Source organism: Clytia hemisphaerica, unplaced genomic scaffold (assembly GCF_902728285.1).
Source record: "Clytia hemisphaerica strain Z4C2 unplaced genomic scaffold, Clytia hemisphaerica genome assembly, whole genome shotgun sequence".
Lineage (NCBI taxonomy): Eukaryota > Metazoa > Cnidaria > Hydrozoa > Leptothecata > Clytiidae > Clytia > Clytia hemisphaerica.
In genome coordinates this window covers 1082662-1094297 of record NW_027104591.1, presented here as the reverse complement: position 1 = coordinate 1094297, position 11636 = coordinate 1082662, and the positions used below count along the sequence as shown (strand labels likewise).

The following is an 11636-nucleotide window of genomic DNA, read 5'->3' as shown; positions in this document are numbered from 1 at the left end:
AAAATATCCTGTTTTTCAAGAAGAGATTGCATCAATCTCTCATGCCAAACCAAACATCAAATTCAGGAAGGAATAATAAGAAAACTTCATCATCAACCATTTCTTGTAACAATCACACAAAAATCATGATCCAATTCAACTCATTAAAGCATAAAAACCAAAGAAAAATAGCGAAAGAGCGGTAGCAACCAGTTGTTAATTTTTGACGCCATCTTTGTTTTGACTGTTAAAAGGCAGTATGGTCCGATCAACAATACGTTTCCGAACCGAGCGACGTTTCCCGATCGAGAAAGATACTTATATTTTCCTCCGACGTTTCTCGAAGAAATGACGTATTCATCGTCGTATGAAAAACATCCTACTGTTTTTCACGCCGGAGCTCGATTTAAAAAGAGATTTGGAAAAAATCCATTACGTAATGCTTCTAACAGACAGTCGGGTACAGGCGATAATTCTCCATATTGGGACTTGGGACAGTTGCACACGACGACGAAAGTCTGAATGGAAACGAGGCTGAAAAAGGGTAAAAATCGATTTTATCACTCCGCATATCAGCTTTTTTTCCCGCGCTTTTGCCAAAAGAATCGCACTCGCTCGCTGCGCTCGCTCGTGCGTAATCAAGTGGATGTAAAACCTCAAATATCATAGCCTTTTGGAAAGATATCTGGATTTTCCAATAACATTTTATACCTGTCCCTTAATTACCCCGAGGGTGTCCCGTAACTACCCCAAAATGCGGGGTATTTATGGGACACCTTTAAAATAATTTTTAGGAGCATCTACTAAATTTCAAGGAAAAGTAATAAATCTTGTGTAACAAAGGTCATACTCTGATAAATGAAATATCAAAAAATTGGATCTCTAGGATTAATACTTTTAGAGTAATGCCCAAATATGTCAAAATCGTCCCGTAATTACCCCAGATGACTATATACTATCTTCGCTTTCTGACTTGAATGATGTGATGGCGCTGCGATAGGACGTCAGAGGGAACCCCTCGACGGTTTTCTGTCGGCGCATGCGTCAACTTTTGAAAATAATTCAAAATTGCGCAATATCCGTGGTTGTTTAATTAAAAATAAAATGGCCGTATTGTTTGTCTTTAAATAATGTTTTTATCTTAGTGAGGAAAACCACAGCTTAATTATTGATTTTGACTAACTGCCGTTCAAAACAAAATCTAATTCTGAGAATCTGAAAGTTTTACAGTGAAGATCTTAAAGAAGAAAACCAATCTAATCACATTGAGAAAATAATGGAAGTCTTTCCTTGCCATTAAGAAAAAGTAATATTCGATGATGTTGCTAATATGGTAATATCTGGGGGGGGGGTACTTAGGCAAATGGAGGGTACGGTATGTGCCACCCTTAACGGGTACCATTTTTGGACTTCCAAAGGCCCGCTAAGGGTCGAAAAATCAGAAAATCAAATTTCAGTCCCACTAAGGGTTGGAAAAAATAGGAAAATTTCAACTTTTTACCCCCTGAAAGATTGAAATTTGGTCAAAATTGGTCAAATTTGTCCCGCTAAGGGTCGTAAAATTCCCAAAATGCTCTTTTGTTTTCTCCTTCTTAGTCCCGGTAAGGGTCCAAAGTTCGAAAGTTAAACTTATGTTAAACTTTTATGTTTTTTTTTCTGCCATTTTAGAATGAATAATTATGGTGTCAGCCCCTCTAATTATGCAAAGACCTTAGTTATAAATTAAAAAAAGAGCGAATTCTGATTGGTTTTAAATTCAAATTTGGTGTGACAGTTAATAGTTTCAGTTACATAATTTGTGGGTTCCACTGGACTCTCTACTTTTTCCCCCATCGGAATTAGTAAAGGCAAAAAGTATAGTTGAGTTCCAGCTCCTGGACTATAAAAGTCAGCGCTCTGTGGTTGTGACATAGTTTTTTTCATTGTTAAGATAGATACTATTTAAAAACAACTTTTTTCTACGTCATTTTTTGAAGCCTCACACTTTGTAGGAGAATGTGTCTTGCTATACTGTAAGGAATTTTATAACACTTCATGCCAGATGTAATTAATCGAACCAATGGAATGGTATTTTAAATCGAACTTTGTCAAACTTAATCGACTTTGTTGGCCAATTATGTTTGACTAAGTTCGGTTGTCCAACTTTAATTGAATACTCACAAATTTCTCAAAATACAAAGTTCGATTAAGTTTGATTACTGAAATCGAACTTAATCGAACTTTTTTTAAATAGACCTCGACAGTTTGATTAGTTCGATTACATTAATCAAACTTAATCGAACTTTGTCAAGTTTTATCCAATTAAAATTTGAAGGCCGCTCCACTTGCGCGTAATTAGATCACACTTTCTGCCGGCCTTTGACAACACTTTGAGGAACTTTGAAGTACCCGCCGCTGGTGCAGGCGTGTACCCTCACATTCCCCTGACCATTGGGCACTGATCAAACTCCCCAGAACCCCGGCCGGGGCCCCCAGGGGCCGTCCACAGTGGTACCCAAATGAGGTCATTTTGACCAATTTTGACCAATTTTCGCCAATTTTCCAATTTTGGCTGGCTTTTGATGACGCTTCCATCAATATGCCAAAAACATTTTGTTCAACCAATTTAACTTCAAGATAGGCAACCATAGAATGAACTTCCTTTTATAGGATGAACCATATTCATGTGGCTTTCACTTTCAGCCCAGTTCAGCCTTGCACTCCATCGCAGAGGCTAATCAATTTTAATGACTTTTTTGAGCAATGACCAAGTTAAAATTTTTAAATTTTTTTTATATTTGAGTATTAAAAAGGCATGCATTCAAATAATAAAGGTTTAAAATTTTTCTCTTGGCTAGTTAGTAAAATATCTCAAATAGGCTCTGTGATGGAGTGCAAGGCTGAAAGCCACATGAATATGGTTCATCCTATAAAAGGAAGTTCATTCTATGGTGGCCTATCTTGAAGTGAAGGTGGTTGAACAAATTGTTTTTGGTATATTGATGGAACTGTTTGAGGAACTTTGAGGGACCCCCAACAGTACAGGCGTGTACTCTCACATCCCCCCTGACCAGTGAGCACCGATCGGACCCACCGGCACACCGGCTGGGACCCCCAGGGGCCGTCCGCGGTGGTACCCAAAGGAGGTCATTTTTTTCCAATTTTTTCCAATTTTCAAGCCTTTTAAAGACTTCGGATAACTGATGGAGGGTGCTGGCTTTGAGGGAAATCAAGGTAGAGGGTTTCCAAAGCGGTCCGAAGAGGTTCCGAAGGGCTGTGGGGGGGCTGTAGAGGCCTCAATTGGTCCCACCTGGGCTGGTACCCAAAGGAGGTCATTTTTCGCAAATTTTGCTGGCTTTTGACAACATTTTGAGGAACTTGAAGGGCCCCTAACGGTGCAGACTTGTACTCTCACATCCCCCTGACCAGTGGCACCAATCGGAACCCCGGGACCTCGGCCGGGACCCCCCAGGGGCCGTCAACGGTAGTACCCAAAGCCAAAGGAGGTCATTTTTTGTTGTCGAACTTTATAGAACGGAGTTTTTTGTCGAATTTGTCGAACATTTCTCGTTGTCAAACTTTGTCGAACTTAATATGTTTTGTCGAACTTAATCGAATACTCACAATTTTAGCGACTTTTGAAAATTTTGATTAAAGAATTTAATCGCAAAAAGTTCGACAAAGCTCAATTGGCTCGGTAATCGAACTGTTCAATTAATTACATCTGGTTCATGGCAGATTAAAAAGACTATCGGAAAACGAAAGCTTCGTTTTTCATTTTTGCTTTTATAGGGAAAACTGAAATTTTCAGAAGATGATGCTATATTCGATATGGGGATTCCCATTTCCCTAACATCGTGATTCCCCATGCTTGTGAAATGGCAGTTACGGTTAATTCCTTTGTTTTTTTGCTAATTTCTTTTGTTCTGTGTGACGTAAGACGCTTCACAAATCAAAGTACTTCCATAACTGTCATTGACAATAAAACAAAGGATTTTCTGTCAAGAAAAGCTTTGTAAACATTCCAACAACTTCCATCGAAATTATCTATCACAGTTAAGTCTACCATATTAGTGTGGTCCAAGATTGAGCCGAGAACGCCCACATAACGCTTGCGAGCTCCCATGCGGGTGAAAACTTTAATCTGTCAATCATTTTCTCAAGCATTACGCGAAGCAATTCTAGCTTTACGATAATGCTGCGGATCATCAGGATAATGCTGCGGATCATCAGTGGATAGTATTCAATTATCATTATCCCTTTATCTTCATTTCATCCTAGGTTCAGAAACTCCAAAAAACTCTGAATTAAAGATAGAAAAATACAAGATCTACTCTCACTCATACAAAAAAGTCAGCACCACGTAGTGAGCAGCCAATTTTTTTTGTGTTGATTCTTTTATACCTTGATATGGCAGTTTTCAAGCAAAAAGAGAGAAACTACCCTAAGATTTCTGGCTCCCTTCGCTTGCTGTATTTTTACAAACATAATTTACTTTTATAGGGGGTGCCAAAATCGAAACATAAAATTGCCACCCCAGTTTGCCCAAATTTTAGTCGACCCACCTTGCTACTGCTGTGGGGGCCTCTTAAAAGAGCGTCTTATCTGCACATGGAAAAATCATCAAATCCCAAAGTTTAGGAAACATAATATCCGGATTTGGAAAAGTAAATATGGTGACAGACTTTTTGAAATTCTGTAAAGTTCAAAATCCTAAATAGATTTACTTTAATGGGATAAATTTTCGCGGGGATTAATTTTCGCGGATTTCGCGGATTTGGGTGTCATCCGCGAAAATAAGTCCCATTGGAAATCTGAAAAAACCCCATCCGCGAAAATTAGTTTCCACGAAAAACAAAGTTTTTTTTCAATCCGTGAAATTTCTATTTTTATCGTTTTTTATTTTTTTTCTACATGAGGGCACGCAACCCTCGAAAAAGGTCAAATCCTCGATATGCTTGTTAGCAAAAAATCGTTTTCCTCAAAATTTTCTTCACAAATTTACAAACTTGGAAGAGGTATTGGATAATTTTTTATCTAAAGTGATCGCTTATCGTTAAAAGCTTTTCAATGCAAGAGGGTAATCCAACTGGCTTGAAATTAAACATTTAAAACGATATGTAAGAAAAGGAGGGAAAACGGAAAACAAAAGAATTTATTTTCAATGATAAGAAAGAGTGAAGATAACGAAACAACAATTTTAAGTCATTTTATTTATCTCTCTTTTGCTTCTTTTAACAAGTTAAAAAACTTCCTAATCTAACAAAATAGGCGCATTAGATGTCTTCGGGATAACAGATGGGTTTTCTGGTTTACTCGGACGCTTTATTTTGGCAGCAGCATTTGCAAACAGTGTTCTTTGTAATACATATCTCCTCGCCCTATTCCAAAACACCCTCTTATTACTTGAAAAACAAATTCTTAATTTTCCTGGAAAATTTTTATTTCAATGTTTTGACCCTTTTCAAAAATTTTAATTTATACCCCAATCCGCGAAATTAAATCCCCGCGAAAAATCAGGAAATCCCTCATCCGCGAAAATTAATCCCTGCGAAATCTTAAAATTCCGCGGATGAGCTCAACCGCGAAATTTAATCCCCGCGAAAATTTATCCCATTAAAGTACTATTTCTGTGAAAAAAATCATAACCATTAGTGAAAAATCATAACCATTATCTGTTCTGTTTGTGCTACAAACCTCAAATTATGCGTAAATTTTCCTTGGAAGAAACTGCAATCGGAAAGTTATAATTATATCACTTGATCATCTGAAAAAAGTTGTGAAAAAAGCAAATTTTGTGTCATAGGGCGAAAATTGCTAGTTACAGGGGTAGCTTCTTCTCATAGTCTAATTGAAAGATAGTTTTAAAAAGTACACGCGCCTTCAATTTCTCAAGTCTGACTTTTTTAAGCTATTGTATTGATAAGACTGTAAGATATTCCAAATTGCAAATGATTATTGACTGAATGAATTGAGTGCGAGGTTTTTGAGACCAATAGTCTCTAAAATGGAGCAGAAAAACCTTTAAAATTTTCTTTGTTGCATTGTAAGTTTTTGAAGACATTTAATTGCTTTTATTCATAAAGAACACATTAAATTGCGTTACAGTATCAGTTTAATTTATTTTTTGACATTGACAGTTGACAGTTTGTGTTGATTCTATTTAAATTCTATACTATTAAGTACAAGTTGTACAGAGAAATTTTTATACCTGAGGATCGCATTAAGCTCGAAACTGGCAGTAGTGTGTTTTTAACAAATTTAAATATATATTATGAAAAAAAAAGTTTAATCAACACGTCTGATCTCTGTTTCTATTTGTGGCTGTACGGGTGATCAAATGCACCTTACTAGTAGTTTTTTTTCTCGCTTGGATCAGATGAATTTACTTACTATTCACTAATATCTGCTGTACTTGGTTCAATTGTAAACTATTTTGTCTCGAGTTTAAATATCACGGCAAAATCTTAGAAAGTTATACAATAACACTAAGCGCACCAAATTTGTTGGCAAATAGCTTAACTATATCTAGCAATTCCCTGCCACATCTTGTGACAATCAAAATATGACTTTTCACAAGTTAAGTTTGCTTCTTTGTTCTTGAAGGTTTGCTGACAAGATATCGTTATAAAAATATCGTTAATCAAACTAATACATTTTTCTTTAATTAGCATAAAAAAATGAGTTCGCAAGATGTGTTATACTTGTGTGTTCTTATTGGCTCCATCTTCTTTGGTCAAGTCATCAAGAGTTGTGGCTCTAATCACAAGCTAAAGCAAGCATTGGTTCTGTGTTCAGGATTTGCCATGGTGGTGGTTTTGACAGGACCTGGTGATTTCATTCATTCATTGGTTGTGGTCGTCATTAATTATCTAATCATTAAACTTTTCAAGCCAAAGTATGTGCTTGTTTACTCCTTCATTAATTTGCATTAATAGCCATTTATATTTTTCTGGTTTTAGAAAAATCTCAAACCTTTTTTGTAGTATTTATAAAAATGCAAGCAAGATTTTACCCAAACAATTTTATTTTCATTTTTGAAATGGTTCTCAACATTCTAAACATGAATTTGTTTTTCTTTTTCCTTAACAGGATGTGCCATGTCGTGTCTTTCATATGGACGTTTGGATATTTGCTGTTTTTTCGGACCTGTCATTGGTTTGGATGGAGCGCTCCTACGGGACAGTCTAATGCCGTTCAGTTATTGGTCACTTTACGGGTATGTTAAATGATTCTCCAAATTTCTCTAAAATTCAATTGTTCCCTTGTCTTCAGGTTACAAACAGGAATATTATGAGCACTACTTCGCAGAGTGTCCATAAAAAGCAAGTACAAAGTCTGTCTATAAATATAATTTGCAGCGGAGACAAAAGAGGCTGTATCTTTTGATAGAATTCGAATGAAACGGTAGTTTTACGCTTGTTGAAAAAATAATTAGGAGTGGGATATTTTAAAATAGAAAATATTTAAAAAAAAAGAAAATGAAGATAAAATGCAAAGAAGAAAAAAATCACCTTTTTTTAGGATCGTCCTATGATCTTCATTTTCAAAAACCAATTTTAAATAAAATAAAACCTTCGAAACTCATCTTCTCAACTTGGGCTTAGAATTCATGATGGAGATACTAGATTTAAATTTTCTGTTCAAACAATAGATATTCAATCAATTCCCTAGATGATTGAATATAGGGAATTAAATATGTATTGGTTGACCAGAAAATTTATGGTACACACTTTAATCTTCAAATCGTTCAAATTCGTCCATTAATTCCTTCTTTCAGATGGTGGGTTTGGCTTACGAAATTCATGATCAAGACAAAGGGAAAGAAGAGATCTTCCGTCACAATAACATCTTCAAATGTGACCTGTTAGATTTCTTTTCATACAGTTACTGTTACATCGGTTTGATGACTGGTCCTTTTTATAGTTACCGAACCTTCTTAGACATGGTGCATTATGATGCTCGTCACATCGATACCCTGAATCCAGCATTGAGCAAATTGAAACAGCTGCCACCCATCATCTTACCATTTTTACTTTTCTCTAATTACTTTCCTTTACCATATCTTGAAAGTGACGAATATTTTAATAGTAATATTTTATACCAATTGCTCATTTTGGTCCCTACATTTTCTTGGTTCCGCTGGCGTTTTTATATTGGATGGGTGTTAGCAGAATCGATGTGTATTACTTCATGTCTTGGTGCCTACCCGGTTGAATGCAAAAGCAAGCCTGCTGTAGGACCAACAACTAAACCAGAATTAGAGCGGACGAAAGAGACTGCGTACGAGTAAGTGATTCTTACTTTTATTTCTTGACTTTTGAAGAGACTTTCTTTTTTCGTCTGTGACTCGTTGGAATACTATTACCCCGGGCATTCCCAGAGGTGAGAGGACAGTTTGAAAAAAATAGTTTGGCAGAAATTTAATTTAGCGGATTTCAGAAGAATCCGCCAAATTTTCTTTCCGCCAAAATTTCTTTCCGCCAAAATTTCTTCCCTTAATCCTTTAAGTGCCAATGTCGTATATGTCAGACATGGGCTATAACGCCCAGTTAGAAATCGTCATTTTTGGTCTAACTCGTAGGAATTGGATTTGGCTTTATGTTCAAGCAATAAAACAATCAAAAGTGAGTCTTTCCAGCGAGATTTTAAGCCAAAAAGTCAAAAAAATGCAAAAATTTGACAAAAATCCACTTTTTTCAGCTTTTGACCGTTTTTTGACCATTAAAGGGTTAAAGTTCTTCTGATTTGATCCACCCTACTTAGCAAGCTCACGAATGTTAATCCCAGGGAAAATTCTGTAAAGCCAACAAAATACAAAATACATCTTCGAAACAGCCTAGAGTAGAAGAAATTATGGGATAGCATTTCAGGTAGATGACTGTGAAAAAAGTCTGATTCTAGTCTGAATCGCAATATTTAGCAACAATTTGAAATAATAGTTGAAAAAGTTGGAAGTTTTTTGCGCGAGATAAGTTCGAGAGTATGAGAGTTAATTTTCTTAAAATGTTAAATATTTGCGAAAAGTTCTCTTCTTTCCTCGTTAACTATTTCACCAAATATATTTTGATTATCCTCTTTTCAGTTTTGAAACAACCCACAATATCAACATCACAAACGTCGAATTAGCACCCACTATGAGAAGTGCTATGAAAGATTGGAATATGACTGTCCAATGGTGGATGGCTACCTATGTTTATAAGAAACTGCCTGTTGAATCTGCACAAATAAGGTATGTGCTCATTAATAAATGTCGAACAGTTCAAAAGTTGAACAGCGATGAGCGTAGGATAAGGATCTAGCTTTTTGCAACGACGGCAATACGGGCAGATAGCTCTAAAGAAAGCTTAAGTAAAATGACAGTGGAACAGCTTTCGCAAATTTAAAGAAAAAGTAACGCCCTTTGTTTTGCTCTAATTAATGAGCGTAGGATAAGGATCTAGCTTTTTGCAACGACGGCAATACGGGCAGATAGCTCTAAAGAAAGCTTAAGTAAAATGACAGTGGAACAGCTTTCGCAAATTTAAAGAAAAAGTAACGCCCTTTGTTTTGCTCTAATTAATGAGCGTAGGATAAGGATCTAGCTTTTTGCAACGACGGCAATACGGGCAGATAGCTCTAAAGAAAGCTTAGGTGAAATGACAGTGGAACAGCTTTCGCAAATTTAAAGAAAAAGTTACGCCCTTTGTTTTGCTCTGGTTTTCGTAAGAAATATTATGAGCCACGTTCTTCTCCACCACAATCCAAATTATAAAAGGGAATCATGAAAATAACACAACTACTTCAATAAAATCTTACGCATTAAAAAAAATCCATTTGAGGTTTCTTTTTTTGCAATCTTAAAGATTGAATCTCTAAATTAATCTCGCTAGATTTCGCAAGTTGCCTGATTTGAGACCACAAATTTTTCTATCATAAAATAGTTTCAGGGTTCAAATCCCACTTTTCTTTCTTTTGTTTCAGAATGTTTTTGTTGTTGTTCGTTAGTGCGTTCTGGCATGGCGTTCGTCCTGGTTATTACCTAACGTTTATGAGCGTGCCGCTCGTCGTGATGGCGGAAACGAGAATGACCAAAGCTATCAAACCATACCTCAACGATTCATCTTCTTATTGGTGGGACTGGATTACATGGTTTTGTTTATACCGTTCCTTCGAATATACCGGTATTGGTTTTATGCTATTAGAACTTAGAACTGTATGGAGCTTGTGGACCCGAATGTATTTTATCGGACATTTTTTCATATTCCTTTTTATTCTGTTGCCCTTTATTATCCCTAAGAAGAGAACTAAAGTTGAAAGCAAAACTGATTAGTTGATTTTATGAAATTTGATATAATAGCTTTATTTTATATTTTATATTTTTCAACGTTAAACGTTCAGATAGAGTATGACGCGCCTTATGTTGCAAAAACATGATAGTCTCGCAATCAGAATAAGGATAAATCGCTACCGAAAAACGTCTTTTTCGCACCTTTAAACGTCTTTTTCGCAGCTTTAAAACTTCAAAATTCGCTATCGAAAAAGGTAGATTCGCTATCGAAAATAGATTTTTTGCCATCGAAAAAGGTAGAATTTTTGCTATCGAAAAGGTTGGTTTTTGGTCAGCCAAGCTGAGCTTTAAAATCGGTGTTTACCACCCGGTGTTACCCCGATTTTACTTCGATTGGAATATCGGATTTAACGGGGTATGGTTGCGTAATTTTAGCAAATAATTGCATCATCCTCTTTAGTGAGAACAGTAAAGTGAAGTGGGAACCCTGTGGAAATCCAAAAGTAGGAACCCAAAAGTAGGAACCCAAAAGTCAAAAATCAATCTTTTCGATAGGAAAAAATCATCCTTTTCGATAGCGAAAATTTAATATTTTCGATGGCGAAAAATTTAACCTTTTCGATAGCGAAAAATCAATCTTTTTGATAGCGAAAGATCATCCTTTTTGAGGCCCGGAAACTTCGAGTTAGAAAACTTCGAGTTAGAAATTTTCGAGTTAGAAATTTTCGAGTTAGCTAAATTATGACGTCATAAAAGTGCAAATTATGACGTCATTCGACTCTAACTCGATTTTTTATTTTCAAAAAATGATTTTCGAGTTAGGATTAAAACTTGAATTTTATTTTTCGAAAAAACCTTTTCGAGTTAGCTAACTCGGATTTCTTTTTCACAAAACCTTTTTTCGAGTTAGCTAACTCGGAATTTATTTTTCGTTCACAAGTTTTCGAGTTAGCTATCTTGGAATTTTTTGTATGGTAGTAGAAAAACCCAGAAAATTTCGAAAAGGTAGGCGGAAGGAAGTTTGCTTGTTTTTCTTCCTTCTTTCTTCTTGTTTAATAGTGGAGATTTTGTAAAGAGAGATTTATTGAATTAAGTGCCCTGATATCTTATGTGTGCACCAACAAAAATCCAGATAATTGTTTTGTCAGTTCTACAGATATGGTGCAGATTATTTCAAGGTATGTTAGTTATGTATACACAATACATTCATTTGAGAGTTATATTGAATATTTCTAACATTACTTCTTTGTGATTCTACAAATTCAAAAGAGAGTGTTGTTGTTCCTTTTTCAAGATGTTAAAACAAACCAATAACTTTTCTTCTTTGGCATTTCACTTTTCGATACTGCGTGGCCTTTGTGTTTATCTTTTTCAGGTACACAGGTAATTAGCTTCTCGCTTAGCTTCA

At 35.8% G+C, this 11636-nt stretch overlaps 1 protein-coding gene across 1 annotated transcript; it reads left to right on the top strand.

Moving 5' to 3' along the window:
- Nucleotides 1–6629: 6629 nt before the first annotated feature.
- Nucleotides 6630–10741, top strand: LOC136823642 (lysophospholipid acyltransferase 7-like). Its single transcript, XM_067079821.1, has 5 exons — nucleotides 6630–6856; nucleotides 7051–7177; nucleotides 7739–8247; nucleotides 9044–9190; nucleotides 9922–10741. The coding sequence occupies exons 1-5, from the start codon at nucleotides 6639–6641 to the stop codon at nucleotides 10268–10270; spliced, it is 1350 nt and encodes a 449-aa protein (XP_066935922.1). The 5' UTR covers nucleotides 6630–6638; the 3' UTR covers nucleotides 10271–10741.
- Nucleotides 10742–11636: the final 895 nt, after the last annotated feature.